Below are 18,314 nucleotides of genomic sequence, written 5' to 3' on the forward strand. Positions count from 1 at the left end.
TTAATAAATTTGTATTACTTATTATAACACTATTCTAAGCACTTCATAACACGTATTTATTGAATCTTAAGGTTATATTCAGGTGGATATTATAAGCCACAGGTGAGGAAATAATGATTTGTTGCTTAAGTGATATATCTATGGCTATGTTAGAGCTGAAACTTAAACAGAATTTTAAGAGAAGTAGTTGTGTAACATGAACAATTACAATATAAATTGTCGACGAGTGCCCTGGCATTCACCTCATCAAATACATAGTATACACAAAAGCTAAACTTTTCTAGAACAGTGTTTTTCAGTGTAGATTTGATTGCCACTTTGCTTTTCTGATGGTTAAGGCTTTCTTTTGTCTCAGAAACTTTATTCATATGTTTCAGTTTCCAAGATTAGGGACTCTTAACAGATTTATTGATATTATACTTTTTAAAAGATATGATAGTTTTTAATGTTTAACTGTGATGCTGTTTATAGTAGAGGTAAGTCAACATATAATGATATTCTTTTTTTTTTTTTTTTTTTTTTTTTTTTTTTTTTTTGGTACTGGAGATCGAACTCAGGACCTTGAGCTTGCCAGGCAGGCACTGCTGCTGAGCTAAATCCCTGGCCCATGATATTCTTAGCTGTACTATTATAGCAGCAAATTAATCTTAAAACCACTGGATATACCCCACAAAAACAAAGAGTGAATGTTTGAGGTGATGGATATGCTAATTACAGTGATATACATATGTGAAAATGTCACATCATTCCTCATAAATATGTTCAACTAATGTGTAAAAGCTAAAAACTTTGTTATTTTTGTTGTTCGTGAGACAGTCTCAGTGTGTGCTAAAAGTAGGCTCAAATGCCTCATTCCCCTGCCTCAGCTTCCCAAATAGTTCTTATATAATCTTATAGGCATGTTCCACTGCACTTGTGTAAAAAGGTACATATGTGTATATCTTTAAATGCACATTTGATGTCATTTTCTCTTATGATCTCATTCTCATTCTTTAAGTATCCACAAATGAGAGGGGAAACATGCAATACTGGGCTTTCATGATGGCCACCAGTTCCATCCATTTTTCTGGAAATGAAACTAAGATAATTTCATTCTTCATTATGGCTGAAATACTCCATGGTGTGTGTGTGTGTGTGTGTGTATCACTTTTTCTTAGTCCTTTGTTGAATCGGCATCCAGGCTGATTCCACATCTTGGCTATTGTGAATAATAAATTAATGCTATTGTAAATAATACCACAATAAACACGGGTATACTGTTCTCTCTAGTATGCTGACTTTCTTTCAAAGAGATACCCAGGAATCCTATAACAGGATCACATGATAGTTCTATTTTAGTTCTTTCAGGAACCTCCATACTTTTTTCAATAGTGGCTGTACTGATTTACATTACCACAATAGTGCATGAAGGTTTCTTTTTCTTCATATCCTCTGCAGCATTTTTTTTATAATAGCCATTATGTCTAGAATGACATAGAATCACAGTTTTGATTTGATTTTCCTGATGACAAAAAATGTTAAGCATTTTTTCACATATTTATTGGCTATTTTACTTATTTTGAGACGTATCCATTTAGATCTTTTGCTCATTTTGATTGAATTTGTTCTTTTATTCATTTTAGAGGGTCTTTATATATCCTGAATATTAATCCTCTCAGCTTTTTTTTTTAACAAAGAAACTTATGTATCTTTTCACTAGTTATTATTAAACACCCCCCCCCCAGTAGAAAAGGCCCCCAGGGATATGGGTGGGAAGAAGCTAAGATGATTTCTTAGATACACCCTTCTAGAAGCATACTGCATGGCATTGGACACAAATTCTGTGCTTCACCAAAATTATATATCATTTCACAGTTCTTTGGGTTGCCTGGCAAATTGTGAAAGTAGGGAATGCTAAGTTCTGTTTTAAAATAACTGATTTCTATTTATGGATAAGAACAGTTGGAGAGTTTTTTCTTTGTATTCAGCCTAGTTTGTTAATGCTTATTTAAATGAAACCTGCAGTTGGGTGTGGTACTCTAAACACAGTGTGATGCAAAATTCTGTGGAACATTACAATTTCAAGTCTGTAGAGCATTTGTATTAAAGCAACAAGTTGTATAAAACAGTCCTGTCATACTACTGGCTGTCACAAAGCTAGAACCTTTTCTGATAAACAGGATGGTTGTGTAGTCTGTATTTTTGGTATTTGGTGTTTTAGGGTCTTAACTATCTTGCCCAGGCTGGTATTGAACTCCAGGCAATCCATACCATCTGAGCCACCTCAATAGTTGGGACTACAGGTGCCCACCATTGCACCAGGTAATGAAATACAGTTTTGAACTATGACTGTGTCATTAGTTATTCTTTAGTTCATCCTAATTTTCCAAGACCTTTTTAACTTTTAGAAAGTCATTGAGTACATTGCTACTATCTCACATATATGTTATTTCATATGCCATATCTGCCTTCCAAGTCTTTAGTTATTGACAAAAGACCTTGAAAAGGACAGTGTCCAGCATAATGGTTAGTCAGGTCACGTTAATTATCCCGCGGGATGCAAGGGAGGTTTATTCCAAAACTCCCACACCAAAATCTATGAATGCTCAAGTCCCTTATGTAGAAGTAAAATGATACATTTGTATGTAACCGGTGAATATCCTGTTTTAACTTTTTTCTCCTATAACTTTAAATCATCTCTAGATTATTTATAATACCTTAAACAATGTAAATGCTAAGCAAATAGTTGTTATACTGTACTCATTTTTAATTTACATTTATTGTTATATTTTTCATGTATTTTCCATCCACAATTGGTTGAATCCATGAATGTGAAACTTGTAGGTAGAGAAATGACTAGTTCATATTGTGACAATATTCGTTAAGCATAAAATGGTTTTCCACTTAAAATATCTGAGATTCATTCATTTAAGGAAAAGTTCGTAAAGACTTAATACTGTTTTTAAAACAAAGCATGGGGAGGGAGGAGAGTGAATTGACTTTTTTAAGACTTAACGTTTTGTGAATATTGATTGGCTGAGAACTAGGAGAGCCATTAATGTTTTGGCTTTTTAAGTTTTAAATAGACAGTATAGTTAAAATTTGATAAAATGCTGTTTTCTGAATCAGTAGCTTCCCCCCGTCCCCAGCTTGGCTCGGGGTGCTATATCAAAATATTATAGATGACTGCAAAAATTTATTTCTCAAAGTTTTAGAGACTAGAAATCTGTGAGTGTGTCGGCATGGTCCACGTCTGGTGAAGGCTCTTTTACTGCATGTGGCCACCTTCTTACAGTGTCTCCCACGACAGAGTGAGCGCTCTTATCTCTGACATGGTCACTGGTAACTCTCATCTAAACCTAATTATCTCCCACACTTCTGCTTTCCAAATACTCGCACATTTGTTCTAGGGTGTCAGACATGAATTTTGGGAGGATACAAATCAATTCCTTTGCACCTTCACCCTTTTTAACAATAAATAGTGCATTGATTCTTAAGCTTCTTATGTTATTGTACTTCAAAATGACTTTGTTGTTCAAGACAAGGTCTTTCTGGGTAGTCTAAACTAGCATTGCATGTGCCATCACACGCATCATCAGAATGACATTTGCTAATCAAGATTCACTGTTTTGTTTCCATAATATTTTACCCTTGATATTTTGCTCAGTATTATAATAATGATTTGGTAATGAAAACTTGAATCATTTAGCATCTGTAAATGATTTTTTTAAATAACACGTTAATTCCTTGTTACATTGCTCAAGGATTTCTCTTTTATAATACTGATTTTTCTTAACGGAGTTATCTTGGATACTGGCTTTCAGGTCAGCCTGGATTTAATCCTAGCATCACCACTTTGTAGCTATTTGTGTTTTTGGCAACTTACTTTATTTCTCTAAGGTTATTTCTTCATTAGTAAGTTTTGATGATTTAGGCTTTAAGATCTTCTTAGTCCCAGTCTAATCTTTTTACACTGTGCTACATCTGTAAACCTGTGTAGACCTCAGTTTTTTAAAATTGGGCTTCAGAAGACATTGCTAAGTTAAAATGTATAGAATTCAGTTCTATTTAATGTAAAAAGTGGGAGAAATAAATGTCAAAGATACTCAAGGTTTTAAGACTAAAAGTCGGTAAATGCTTATGCGGAAGTTGGAGGAGGTGAACATATCAGGGAGAGCAGATTGGTTTTGATTTTCAGATTTTTTATTTTGTGGAAATAATTTAAATCTTACAGAAAAATGGAAAAAAATAGTAAATAGAAAAAATAATCTGTAGTAAGCTTGATTTTTTTGTAAGCACTCATTAATACTATTGTTATTGTCAGGTTTTAGTCTTGCTGAAATTGACAGTCCTTTGGCTCTCCTTAGTTCATTCACTCAGCTCTAACAAAATATCTAAGACAAAATTACTTCTCACAGTTCTAGAGGCTGAGAGCCCAGGTGCAAGGCACAGTCAAGTTGTTTGGTGAAAGCCAGAGTCCTTGCCAGGTGACATCTTCAACACTGTGTCCTCGCTGTGGTGTGGATGGAAAGGAAAGGCACTAATCTCATCCCTCTGGTCTAATCACCCCCTAAAGGGCACCATTCTTTTTTTTTTTTCCTTTGGTACTAGGGATTGAACTCTGGTCTTTGCGCTTGCATAGCAGGTGGCGATGAACCACTGAGCTAAATCCCCAGCCCTAGGGCACCATTCTTAATACTGTTGCATTGAGACTTAAGTTTCAGCATCAATTTTGGAGGATACACAAACCTCCAAACCATTGCATCTTTCACTCCAGTAATTCTTTTGGCAGTATCTTCACCTTCCTTTTATTTATACATGTCTGGCACAAGGCTGCTCTCTGATTCAAGCCAGCTGCTCTTGTGCTTCCCACCACTGTTTTCTTCCTAGGCTAAACATTAGATAGACTCTTAACTGCACAGATTTGGAACTATTATATATATATATTTCTGTCAGGTTTAAATGCTACCTGCCAATGCCTTGTTCTCATAGTTGCTGTCTTTCCTACCTTTTCTAGCCTCATTCTAAACTATTTCCATTCAGTGGATGAGGACAGCATATCCATTGTTTATCTTTTCCCAGCTGTGCCTGGTGTATGATAGGCATTGAGTACATACTTAGTGAGTAGGGAATAAACTTTGTGTCTGAAGTTGTCTTGAAACTTGTGTGATGTTTTGGTCTATAAGCAATTTAAAATGTGTTTCTAAATTGTAGCTTGAAGGAAAGTTTTGGGGGTTAGCCTCACTGCTAATATTTGCAGCAGTGAACTGTAGACGATGAACTGGCCAAAGGAGAAAGCCCATAGAGACAGGAGCCTTGGGAACAAAGAATGGAAGGAGGGGAGTGAGGCTGAAAGCTATTAGATTCAGAAACCAAAGAAAATGGCTTATACTGAAGCTGTTTACCTTTAATATTTGTGTATGTGACACTTGGCTGTTATAGAGAATGGGAAAAAAAGAAGCAAGATATATCACATACAGGTACAAATTCCGTATGATGAAATATATGTGTGTGTAATATGAACCAATAAAAAAAACTTTGGGAAAAAACCAAAACAAATTAATAGTTAATATACATTATTTCTTGATTTGCTCAGTTAAACATTTGGTGAGTACCTACAGTGTGTTCCTCTGGGAATGGTTGCAGATTATTTTTGTTGTTAACTATTTATATCCATGGACATTGTACTTTATTTTCCAAGGAAGAAGAATGAGAACAGAATGGTCAACATAGTTTGAATATTTAGAAGCTAGAAAGATAATTGTATTTAATTAAATTTGGCAAATTGCAATTTACTAAACTGCAAATTATTTTTTCTAAATATATTAGATGTTAAATATTAATAGTATTATAAATGTTATAGTATTTAAGATGTTAAATATTTAATGTTTTTAGTATTGAAAATTGTAATTTTGGGTGCTGAAGGAATTTTAGAGACCATAGCTAATCTTTTTTGGGGGGTACTGAGAATTCAGGGTGCAAGACAGGGACACCACCACTGAGCTAAATCCCCGGCCCTCTTTTTACAGATATGGAAACCACTTACCCTTGTTTTTTTCCTCTACAGAGGGAAACTCATGATAGCTGTCCTTTTATGAAACCTTTTTTTTTTTTTTGTTACCACTGTTCAGTGTCATCGTTTCATTTTGAAAGGTTGCTACTATATTATGACAAACTACTGCTTACTGTATTTCTTTTAGACTTTTTAGAAATGATCTGTTTGCTTTAAAAACAATAGCTTTCTCCCCCTCTGTTTTATTTCTTTCCTTTATTTTTTATTTGGCAAAAAAAAAAAAAACCCGTTACAAGGCAGTACATTTTTGTTGTTCAAAATTTTGAAAATGCAGATCCACATGTTTTATTACATCTAGTTTTAATGGAAAATGCTAGTTGGTTTGTTTTTTTTAAGTTAGCATTGGTTAGTCACAGAACCTTGAATTTTTGATGATTGCTTTCTCTTAAACAGTGAAGGGAAGGTGTTATTCAAAAGACTTTTTGCAGACTGACTCAGCCATTAATGATACATAGTATTAAGCAAGATGATACTGTAGAAGAATCAGTAACATTGTAGAAATAGGAAAAACTTTTTTCAAAATTATCAGTGATACAGGTAGAAGATACAGTTCTTTTCCCAGTAACTGTGCTGATAAGTTTTTTGGTACCAGAGATCGAACTCAGGTCCTTGCACTTGCGCAGCAGGCGGCAAAACCACTGAGCTAAATCCCTGGCGTCCTGTGCTGATAAGTTTTTAGATCAGAAGCTAGCTAGCTGAAGACAAATGCTTTACTGAGCTTGCTGTTTCAAGGGCCTTTGAACTACTGATTATTTAAATTATACCGTTTTGTCACTTAAGATCTGGTTATATGAATCCAGCCATGTGGTCATATGAGTGCAGCCACTAGATTTTTAACTAGTTGTTCCCTTCTCCTGTAGCTCTTGATGGCATTTAGAAAAAACTCAAAGGCAGTACTTCTTATCCTGCCCTAGCAGGCTCTGGTTCTCGATTGTGACTTTATTTTAGACACACTTGGGGAGCTTTTCAAAGAATATTGTTGCTGTTGTGGCCCCAGAAATTCTGCTTAAAATTCTGTTTTACTCGTCTAGCATTGGTCCCTGGCAGGCAACATATTTTAAGGCCTTGTATATGCCTGTACAGCCTGGGTTGACAACCACTGATGGATTTTTTTTTTCTCAGTTCTTGTTGTTGAGACAGATCTTCTGGACTTCACCATCTGTCAAAACTCTCTTCCTCTTTTGCTGCCCCTTTATCCTGTTGAGTCTGTCTTTCATAATATACCCTGACATCTAACCCAACATTTGACAGTTGTTCTCAGTGCATATTTGTTATAAAAATGTGGTTGGATGAATTGCAGCATTAGGGAAGCCTTATTTTCTTTGTAACCTATAGAGCAGTGATCACGAACCTTTTGGCGCTTTCAGTGATAACAAACAGCCCACTGCACCATGCATGCCATAGGCTCGCCACCACTGCTATAGAAGATTACTTTGCTAGATTATAATTGAGAAAATATACAAAATTATTCCTGCAGGCTTTAAAGAGACATGAATTTCATTGATTTCAGTGTCCAATTCAAAGGTATACAGTAGAGAAGTATATGTTGTCCATTGCAAGCAGTGTTATAGGTATAGGTTAGATTTCCATGCAAGTGCACAAAAATTAGAGGTTTATGAACCTTTGATGCAAAGGTGAGAATGATTTGATTAATGTTCTGTGAATGTTCAAGTAGTTATGTATATGTTTATAGATTACTTTTTCTGATTTTTGTTTGATGCCAGGTTGTACAGGCATATACAAGGCCTTGAAAAATGTAACCTACCAGGGCCCAGTGCTAGGCAAATAAAACATAGTTGACTGCTGGTAACAAACTACACAAAGTGAAACTACAGGCAGGATAGGTAGCCTGCTATAATAGGTGTTTAATAAACAAGTTTGAAAATACGAATCCTTTAACAACTGACTTGTATTACAAATTTTTATCATACATCATCTTGCAAAGATTGCAGATAGCCTTGTATTTTGCACATCCATGCTAGTATTTAGGGTAAAATCATAGCTTTTTTTTTTTAAAAAGTATACCTTTGTGCTTGGGAGATTGTTGTATTAGTTTCTGTAAAAACCATTCTGTTTAAAAAAAAAAAACAAAACCATTCTGTTTAGGGGTTAGGGATTTAGCTCAGTGACGCTGCGCCTGCCTGGCAAGCAAAAGGTCCTGAGTTCAGTCCCTGACCCTGCGGGGCGGGGCGGGGGGGATGTTGTTGTTTGTCTTTGTATGCACATGTGTGTGTCAGTGTTAGACTGAACTGAATTGAGGTTTCTTTGTGCCAAGTGTTGGCAAACTTTTTCTGTAAAGGATGAAATAATAGTAATTATAAAAGTTGGGGATATCATTCAGCTACCTTTTTTTTTTTCTTTCTTTTTCTAGTTTTGGGTATTTAACCAAAGGCCTTACAATTGATTAAGTACACACTTTTCTACTGAGCTATACCCCCCAGCTAACTTTCCTCGCCCCCTGAAAAAACTAGGTTTTGAATTTATCAATTCTGTAGCTTGTTTTTTTTTTCTATCCTACTTTAGTTCAGAAACTTTTTAAACTTACTGTTTTATCTCGTAATTAAAAAATTTAAAGGCGGGGCATGGTGGCGCATGCCTGTAATCCCAGCACTTGGGAGGCAGAGGCAGGAGGATTGCTGTGAGTTCGAGGCTACCCTGGGCTACATAGTGAGTTCAAGGCCAGCCTGAACTACAAAAGGAGACCCTGTCTCAAAAAACCAAAAAAAAGAGAAAAAAGATTTAAGAGCCAGGGATGTAGCTCAGTGGCGCCATGCCTGCCTGGGAAGCACAAAGTCCTGAGTTTGAGGCCCAGTGTCTGGGGGGGGGGGGATTAAGAGTACTTTGCTCTGAAGTATGTATGTGATTATATACTTGATACAAAGCATTTTGTGTTAGATGTCTTTGTACTTTTAGTTTTTACTTCCTGTTTTATTGGAAAGAAACTTATTTTGATTTTAAATTGATTTGCTTCTACATTTATGTTTTTTTCAAGTGGTTAATTTTGAAGCTACAGAAATCTTAAATTGTTTTCTTAATTTCAAGTAGAAAACACCATTTTTTGATTCCTTTCTATGCTCTTAAGGGGGTTTTTTCCTTCTTTAGTATTGACTTCATTATTGCATTATTTTTCATTTTTCCTTATTAGTGCTACTGATTTCTCTCCTCATGTCTTGTCAGCCTATTTCCCTTCCTTTGCAGTCTGCTATCCACTTTTTTTTTTGGTACTGGGGATCGAACTCGGGTCCTTGTGCTTGTGCAGCAGGTGGCGAAACCATTGAGCTAAATCCCTGGCCCTCTTTAATATACCACTTTTAAACATCTCTAATCCCTTGATCATCCTGTTTTCTGCCTCGGTTTGATTTAATAGATTGAAAATAGGGAGATTTTGTTAAGTGATCTAGGAGTTGATTTTTTTTATGAGCAAGTTTTATTGAAATATAATTAGAATACAAAGTATAATATAGGAGGGAGATCCTAGCTTCTTTCATTCAGCACCACATGAATGATCCCAAGGTCTGCCACCAGTAGTAGTGAGGCTTCCTTCTCTTGTCTACAGGGCTTGAGTGACTGGATCACTGAGTACTATGAACTTAATCCCAAAACAAATTCTTTTGTCTTCATTGTTAGCTGTAGAAAGAATTTTGCTGTTTTTTTGTTGTTTTTGAGACAAGGAAGGGAAGGACTCACTGTGTACTTCCAAGCTGATCTCAAACTGATCCTCTTCTCCCAGCCTCCTGAATGCTGAGATTACAATTGTGCCACCACACCCAGCCTAGTTTATTCTTTTTTATTACTTGGACAGTTCATTCCTTGTATAGGTATGCCATGATTGGAGTCTAGTCATTTGGTAGACAGTTGTTATCAGTTTGGGACTGTTACACATAAAATACTTGGAAGTACAAGTTTATTTGGATTACAGGGGGTGGTTGAAAATTACAGTGAATATTTAAGCTAAAATAGTAAAAGACATATTGTCATTAATCTTCCTTAAAATATTGCCCCTCGTGTGTGATCAAAAATGCAGTGAATGCTGCTGCTGAATGCTATCCTCCTTATTCACCAGATCTGGCACTGTGAGACTTCTGGCTCTTTCCCAAAGCCAGAATGACCATGTAAACATTTGAACCAATTCAGAACATTAAGGCAAACTTCACAATGCACCTAAAGACTGTCACGAGAAAGGACTTCTAGGATTGCTTCAGAAAATGGCAAAACAAAGAGATAAATAAGTTTGTGTTTGAAGTAGGCCGGAGAATTTTGAGGAGGTTTAATGGCATTGTGTATCTATCATTGTAATAAAATTTTGAAATTTGGGCCAGGGATTTAGCTCAGTGGTTTCACCGCTTGTTGCACAAGCACAAGGACCCAAGTTCAATCCCCGGTACCAAAAAAATGTTTTAATTTAAACATATGATATTTTTCATTTGCACCTTATTTGTTTTTATTTCTCTTGGATAAATACTAGGAATAGAATGGGAGAAAGTAGTTGGCAGATATTTACCTTTTTAAGAAACTGCAAGTTGCTTTCTAGGATGGTTGTCCATTGCCATTTTTCATTCCCATCAGCAGTGTATTCTAGTTCTTTTACCTCTTTGCCAATACCTAGTAAAATTATTCTGTAATTTTAACCATTCTCTTTATTTTGGTTTCAATTTGCATTTTCCAGATTTTAAAAATGATGCAGAATACCTTTGTGCAGTTATGTGCCATTTGTATGTCTCTGGTGGTGTCTATCCAAGTTGCACTCATTTTTAAAAATTGAGTGTTTTTCCTTCCTGAGTTCTGAAAGTTTTGTATATATTCCACCTTAAAATTCTTTACCAGGTGTATGATTTGATGATATTTTTCCCAGGTCATAGTTTTCTTCTTGTTCTCGGTGCCTTTTTTTAAAAAAACAAAACTCCCACTTAGGAATTTAATGTTTTATGGATTGTGCTTTCAGAATTGTACCTAAGAATTCCTTACCTAACCTAAGGTCACAAAAATTTTCTCTATGTTTTCTCTAAATTTTACAGTTTTAGGTTCTGCATTTTATGGTACATTTGAGTTGAATTTTGTTTATAGGTATAGAACAGAGTTAATGTTTTTATATATTAATAAACTACTCCGGTATTGTTTTTTGGAAATATTTTTTATTCTCTGAATTTTCTTTATATTAGTCAAAAGCGGATATTCATATATTTATATTTCTAAACTCAGTTCTGTTAATCTGTTTTATTTTTACATTGGTACCATACTGTTTTCACTTCCTTTAAGCTTCGAAGTCAGGTGATATTTACTCTCAAATCTTACTCTTTTCTTACTCTAATAAAGGTCCAGCCCATTTCTTTACAGATTTTAGAGTCAACTTGACAAAGTCTGTCTTCCAAAACAATTCCTTCTGAGGTTTTGTTTTGAAATGCTTTGAATCTGTAGGTCAGTTTGATAAGATCTGACATCTTAATAGTGAGTCTTGTGACCCATTAACCTGGTGGCATGTATCCATCTATCTAAACTTTCTTTGATGCTTTGTAGTTCTCAGAATATAGGTCTTCTGTTAGATACATCCCTGTTTTATTTTTTAATTCCATTATGAATGATATTTTCAGTTTTTGATTGTTGATGTGGCTGGTTGTAGATTTCTTAATGTTTCTTATGCTTAGACTTTGCTGAGTCTTTTTAATCTGGGTTTATAGATTCATCAAATTTATAATATTTTTGGCCATTTTTTTTTCCAGTTTATTATCTCCCTCTTTAAGCTGCCTGAAGTTTTCTCAAGGCTCATTGTTAAGTGTTTTGTTTTCCTCTTTTGTTTTGGATAGTTTGTGTTGATGGCTTTAATTTCATTCTTTCCTTTGAAGGTGTCTCAAATGCTGTGAAACTTATCCTAAATTTATCCAGTGTATTTTTCTTTTCTTTTCTTTCTTTTTTTTTTTTTTTTTTTTGGTACCGGGGATCGAACTCGGGTCCTTGTGCTTTCGAGGCAGGGGGCAGAACCACTGAGCCAAATCTCCGGCCCTATTTTTCATTTTTATAAGTTTTCATATTTAAAAAAAATTGTTTTGTGTTCTGTTTGTATTTGATCTTTACTATAGCTTGTTAAATAAATAGGATACAGTTCTAAAATAACTGTAAAGTTTTGACCACTAATTTTAACACCTGCAACAATACTGATACTGGTTTCAGTTGATTGATAATCTCCTGTATTATGGTTTATATTTTTCTGCTTCTTTGCATACAGGATAATTTTTTAGTGAATGCCACATTGTGGCTTATTCCTTCTCTAGTGATGGATATTTTTTTTTTCATTTTTAAATAAGTATTTAAGTTGGTTCTGATACTCCATAAAAATTACCAGGGAACAGTTTGATCCTTTGGACTGTTACTTTCAGATCGTTAGGCAAGATCAGAACAGTTGTTTATTTATGGTAATTTGTAGCCATTCCTGAAGCAAGGCTTTTCTCAGTATTCTACCTAATGCCTGGTGAATCATGGTTTGTTTTTTATTTTTAAGCCTGACCTGTGAGAATAGGCACTATTCCCAGCCTTTTTTGAGCTCCAGGCATTGTTCCTCTCAAGTGGTTCATATTTTAGGATAGTTTCCTCCACAAATGTCTAGATTAGTACTCAAGGGGGATTATCTGCAGGTCTGTAGTATTTTTTGTGTAGCCTTTTTTCCAGTAATGTATTGTAGCTTACCTTGGTCTCCATGAACTCTCAGTTTCAGTTTTTCAACTTAAAAAAACTCTCTAGCCTCCACTTCAGTTTCTTCCTCTGTCAGGGCCTGGGAACTCTCCAGACAGTAATTTCAGGCAAATGGATACCTCATTTTTATTGTTTCCCAAATGTCAGAAATTTCTGTCCTCTGAGTAGTGTTCAATAGTCTTTTTTTAGATAGATATGCATACACACATGTGTGCATGGTCCAGTTTTTTAGTAGTTTCTGAAGGGAAGGTAAATGTGGTTCCTATATTTATCTTGGTTGAAAGTTGGTCTTGTTGGGCCGGGAATTTAGCTCAGTGGTTTCGCCACCTGCCTAGCAAGCTCAAGGACCTGAGTTCGATCCCTGGTACCAAAAAAAAAAGAAAAGAAAGTTGGTCTTGTTACTCCCTTAGAAAATTCGTGGGTAGCCATGATTATTTGATTCATTATAGGATCCTAAATAGGAATTTGACTTTGAAAAATATCCTAAAGTATACAAAATGAAGGTAAGTTCTGATTGTGACTTTTCTGAATTGTTTGGATTCTTTTGATGTTTTGTCCTACAAACATGCATTATATTTTAACAGGCCACTGGCATTTTGCTCAAGTATGAGAGTTGGGTATCTCCCTAGCCTTTTAGAAGCAAGACACTAGAAAGTTAGTAAGTTAAACTTTAAAAACTGTTCGCCATCAACTGGCAAACCACTAGAGTGGAATTTCCTTTTCTCATTTTCTATTCTTTTTTTCCCTCTTAGCACTAAGATTTGACCCTAGGAAGAACTGAACTACATTCCTATCCCTTTTTATTTTTTTGAGACAGGATCTTGCTATGTTGCCCTCAAACTTGCAGTCCTCCTGCCTTAGTAGCTAGGATCACAGTTGTGTCCCACCATGCCCAATTAATTTAGTCTTATTTTTTATGGCTACAAATTCTATACATTTAGAGATGAGTGTTCTTTTAATAGCAGTAGGTACAATAAGGCATAGTTTCTCTTTGGTTTTGGTTGTATTATCATTTAAATTGCCCTCATGCTACAATCGGCTGATATTTATGACTTAGCTTTTTTTTCTGGCATACTTAGGCACTACAGTATTAAAGAAAAGCTAGAAAGACTTGTAAGTTTCTGAAAGAATATATTTCCTTTCTTTTAGCCCTCTGAGTAGCTGTTTTTCATCTGTTTTTCCTACTTCACAGAGCACACACCAACACCACCAACACCCCTATACTTCGTTTACTTTTTATTTGGGAGAGAAGATGTATCAAAGGGCGTATGTAGACAGTAGTTTATTGTGTATTGGCTGTTGGAATTTAACAATACTAAAGAAGCCTGAAATTATCACTGATGTCAGTTACTGAGGATTGATATCTTCATTTCTCAGTATTTTTTCAAAATTTCTGTGAGCATTTGAAGTTTCTGAGTTTTTATTCTGCTAATTCTAAACTTTTTCTCCTTATTTTTCCTTCATATATGGTTCTTAAAGACTGATTTGGGCAGTGTGGCAGGAGGTTTTGGACTCGATGAGTTTCCACCGAAATGTCGGAGAAGTCAGGCCAGAGCACAAAAGCAAAGGATGGGAAAAAGTATGCAACACTCAGCTTATTTAATACTTACAAGGGAAAATCACTGGAAACTCAGAAAACTACAGGTGAGTAAAGTCAAATGACATTAATGTGTTTTCTGGTTTTATTTTGTTACTATAGATAGTACAACCAGAACTGCTATTATTTCAAGCTACGACAAACCCAAATTAATGCAACCCTATTTTCATTGGCCTTTTTTGTGTATTCACACATTTTTCAGGGAATATACATTAAATGTTTTACAGTTGAAAATTTATTCTATTGTGGCGCCCTATGAAAATGTTTTTTTCTCTTTGTTTTCAGCAGAAAATAAGTATAATAGTGTGATTCCAAAGAAGAGGCTTGTCTATGAGATTGATGGGTACACAACTATGTATTAGTGTTTACTATCTCTTTAATGGTAGAATAAAGTACTGTGGTTTTGTTTTCTTTGGGTCCACTAGTTACAGTGAAAACTTAAAATTGAACCATGTTTGGTATATATTAGTGTTAACATAAAATCAGTATATTCTCTAACATTATCAGTTTTTAGGGTTTTTTGTCTTGTTTTGGTTTTTGTTTGTTTTTATCAGGCAGGGTGTCACTATGTAGTTCGGACTGGCTTTGAACTCACTATGTACCCCACACTGACCTTGAACTCACAGCAATCCTCCTGCCTCAGCCTCCTGAGTGCTGGGATTACAGACGTGTGCTCCCATGCCAGGCTAACATTCTAAGTTGTGAACTTGGGATATTCCCTGAAAAAATTTCAAGACTATCATTATCAGTGTTTGCTTTGTTTTTCCATTCGTAGTGTATTGGAGTGCAGTGTTAAAATTTTTGCTTGTTTTAGTTTGGAGGTTTTGGTTTTTTGAGGCAGGGTCTCACAGTGTTACCACTTGGCCTCAAACTGCTAAGATCAATTGATCCTCCTGCCTCAGCCTCTCAGGCATGCTGGTATGAAGAAGCCCCCAAGCCATCACACTCAGCTGCTTTTTAAAATTTTGAACCTATTCAGTGGCTTGTTTATTATTTCTGCATTGAATTATGTAGGACTGTAGTTCAGTTTACAGATTTTTTTTTTTTTTTGGTACCAGGGATTGAACTTGGGTCCTTGTGCTTGCGCAACAGGTGGCAGAACCACTGAGCTAAATCCCCGGCCCAACAGATTCTTAACATTAGGAATAATCATTGAAAAGTTTCCATTAGTTTTTTGTAGATAACAAAATAGATCTTCTAAGAAAGTTGATGTTATTGATCTTTTAGTTGCAGCTCGACATGGGTTACAAAGTCTTGGAAAAGTTGGTATTTCACGACGCATGCCTCCACCCGCTAACCTCCCAAGTCTCAAAGCAGAAAACAAAGGCAATGATCCTAATGTGAATATTGTCCCTAAAGATGGCACAGGATGGGCATCTAAACAAGAGCAGCATGAAGAAGAGAAGTGAGTCAAAGTCTGTTAATTAATGAGCCCTTTTTTTTGTAGAGAACTTATGTTTCAGTACCTACTGTATGCTAAGTGAAATACTACCTGCATTACATATTTCATGTGCTTTTAAAGTCTTTGTTTATATAATCACTTTTAGTTTTTCCTATGAGTGGTCTAATGATAGTATTTCTATTAAGGTAGAACACATGACAGAATTGCTAATCACAACTTGGCTTATGTCATAGCCTGTATAATGCTCTCTCCTCTTCCGCCCTTGCCAAATCAAGCATTCTTTTTCTAGTCAGTAAGAATTGGTTCAGTTACTAAATTCCATGATGCTAAAGTTTTCTGTCTACTGGTTCACCATATCTTTAGCATGGACGCCGTACCTGGTGTATCATGGGTACTCAAACATTTATTGAGTTAATAGCAAGAAATTTGGGATAGAATCAGTTGCATCTGTTTTAATCATTATTCATTCAACAAATACTAGATTTTTATGTGCCAAGGAATGTTCCAGGCTCTTAATTTAACTAAATACAGTAATTTTGAAAAATGAACTAAGGTATTGGAAACTCAGTGAGACTTTTGCCTATATATACCATTAGTTTTTTACATGCCTGCTATGGAGCTTTGTGTAGTAAATTTGTGTAAATTCATCATATAATTGTTCTCTGATAATCAGCTGTAGTTGAATTATTTTGTAGTAACCACTCACAGATCTGATTGTACCAGAAATGTATTGGCATTCTTGAGTTTTTTAACTACCTTTTCATTTGTAAGCATTACCACATTATAAGGATTGAATAAAACTGCAGACCCTTTTAAAATCTTTTATTTATTTATTTTTTGGTACCGGGGATTGAACTTGGGTCCTTGCACTTGTGCAGCAGGCGGCAAAACCACTGAGCTAAATCCCCAGCCCTTAAAATCTTTTACTTTTCAGAATGGATCACATAGGTTGTTGTTACCTATTTAAAATTACAGTAGAGTGAAAAACTAAAAGTATAAATAAGGTTCAAAGGGTATAATTGATAATGTGAAATAAGTAAAGGTCTAAAGGAGTAGGGGAAGTGGGAGGGGTAGGGGAAAGGAAAGGAGGGAGAAGAAAAAATATGAGAAAAGGAAAAAAATGGAAACAAAGTCTCTGTAAATAGGGATGGGTGGAGGGGGTGGGGTGAGGGGAGGGCAGAGAAATGGGAAAAAAATAAGAACCAAGATACACCATGTAAAGGTACAAGATCCCAACAAGGAATGTAACTATTTTATACCTAAGATGTACCAATAAGCTTAATTTAAAATTTTTTTTTAATAAAATTACAGTAGGAAGTAAGTACAGTGATGAACATATTGACACCCAGATGGAGAGCTTGCCTAACCTTAGGCCCCAGCTAATGTACTGACTGATCTAGACTGTATGTACCCATATACTTATATTTGTATTTCTAAGTGTTCACTTCTTCAGAACATTATTCAATAATAAGTGATTTTGAAAATTTTTTTTAACAAAATGGAAAACAAGCAAAAACTGTCATCTTACTGGGTTATTCAAAGGTAGAGATGAATGGGGACAAAAATAGCCAAATTCATTTAAAGTATGTTGCCAAAGAAAGCCTTTTACAGGGGATGTATCTTTAAACAAATGCATACCCAAAATAAGTTGTACACAAATTTATCTTACATGTAATAATTGATTTGATTTTACTTTTGTTAAAAAAAACACAATATCTGAAATAATGGATTCATTTTTTTTTTTAAGAGCACCAGAAGTGTCACCAGCACAGCCAAAACCTGGGGTTGCACCTCCCCCAGAAGTAGCACCTGCTCCTAAGTCATGGGCCAGTAACAAGCAAGGTGGGCAAGGAGATGGTAAGTGGACATTAGCTGGGAAATCTGGTCAGGTTTGATAGTTACTGAGCAGCCATGCAGGAGATAAAAGGTAACTTGGTAGGTATAGAAAGCGTTGTCAAGGATATATTGAGATCCTTAAGAACAATCTCCTTAAGAGACTCTTTAAGCAATTTCTTTTATTTTCTTTTTTTAACATCTACCCTTACATGTCCAGACAAAGTTTGTATCTCTGACACAGAAATATCCGGACATAGTGTAGATGGTTAGAAACAGTATTCATTTCCACTGTGCTCCCCAAGCTCTTCTGTATCAAACATGCTGTCGTGATTTCTTGGTTGGAGAGGAGCTTGAGAGCAGCCTTAAAGCATAGCAGCTGTGGCGCTGTGGCACTCCTCTGCCCAACAGGTGTTAACTTTCCCACTTACCAAAAAAAGTATAAAATAGAATTCCATAGGGGAATCAACCCAGGCCCTCAAACTAATAAAATTAATTCTTTCAATATTTTTAGAAGCATTAAAAATAGAGTAGCATGCAATTAGTTTCTCAGTGGTAAATTAAATAAAAGCCGTAAGTTAAATGCAGACATTTTAGCCATATCTTGATACTTAGAAGTATCTCTTCATAAAAGTCTTTAAAAGGCTATAACATTTTTTTCATAAAAGAAATACAATTTAATATATTCACAATGGGGCTGTAATTCATGTATCTCATCAGGGAGCTCTGATTTAATGAAATAAATT

At 35.3% G+C, this 18,314-nt stretch overlaps 1 protein-coding gene across 13 annotated transcripts in view; it reads left to right on the plus strand.

Moving 5' to 3' along the window:
* Positions 1–18,314, plus strand: part of Prrc2c (proline rich coiled-coil 2C) — an 84,953-nt gene that overhangs the window by 6,783 nt on the left and 59,856 nt on the right. For 8 of the 13 annotated variants that reach the window (XM_021265443.2, XM_021265437.2, XM_021265445.2 and 5 more), the window contains exons 2-4: positions 14,216–14,380; positions 15,561–15,738; positions 17,483–17,592. In XM_021265443.2, the coding sequence (XP_021121102.1) occupies positions 14,269–14,380; positions 15,561–15,738; positions 17,483–17,592 (400 nt within the window). In that variant the 5' untranslated portion in view covers positions 14,216–14,268. The remainder of the gene's footprint in view (positions 1–14,215; positions 14,381–15,560; positions 15,739–17,482; positions 17,593–18,314) is intronic. The other 5 variants (XM_021265439.2, XM_004853442.4, XM_004853444.4 and 2 more) reach the window with 3 other exon arrangements.

This window comes from Heterocephalus glaber, unplaced genomic scaffold (genome assembly GCF_053883595.1).
Source record: "Heterocephalus glaber isolate CG9 unplaced genomic scaffold, H.glaber_assembly_v1.0 deba00001600, whole genome shotgun sequence".
NCBI lineage: Eukaryota > Metazoa > Chordata > Mammalia > Rodentia > Bathyergidae > Heterocephalus > Heterocephalus glaber.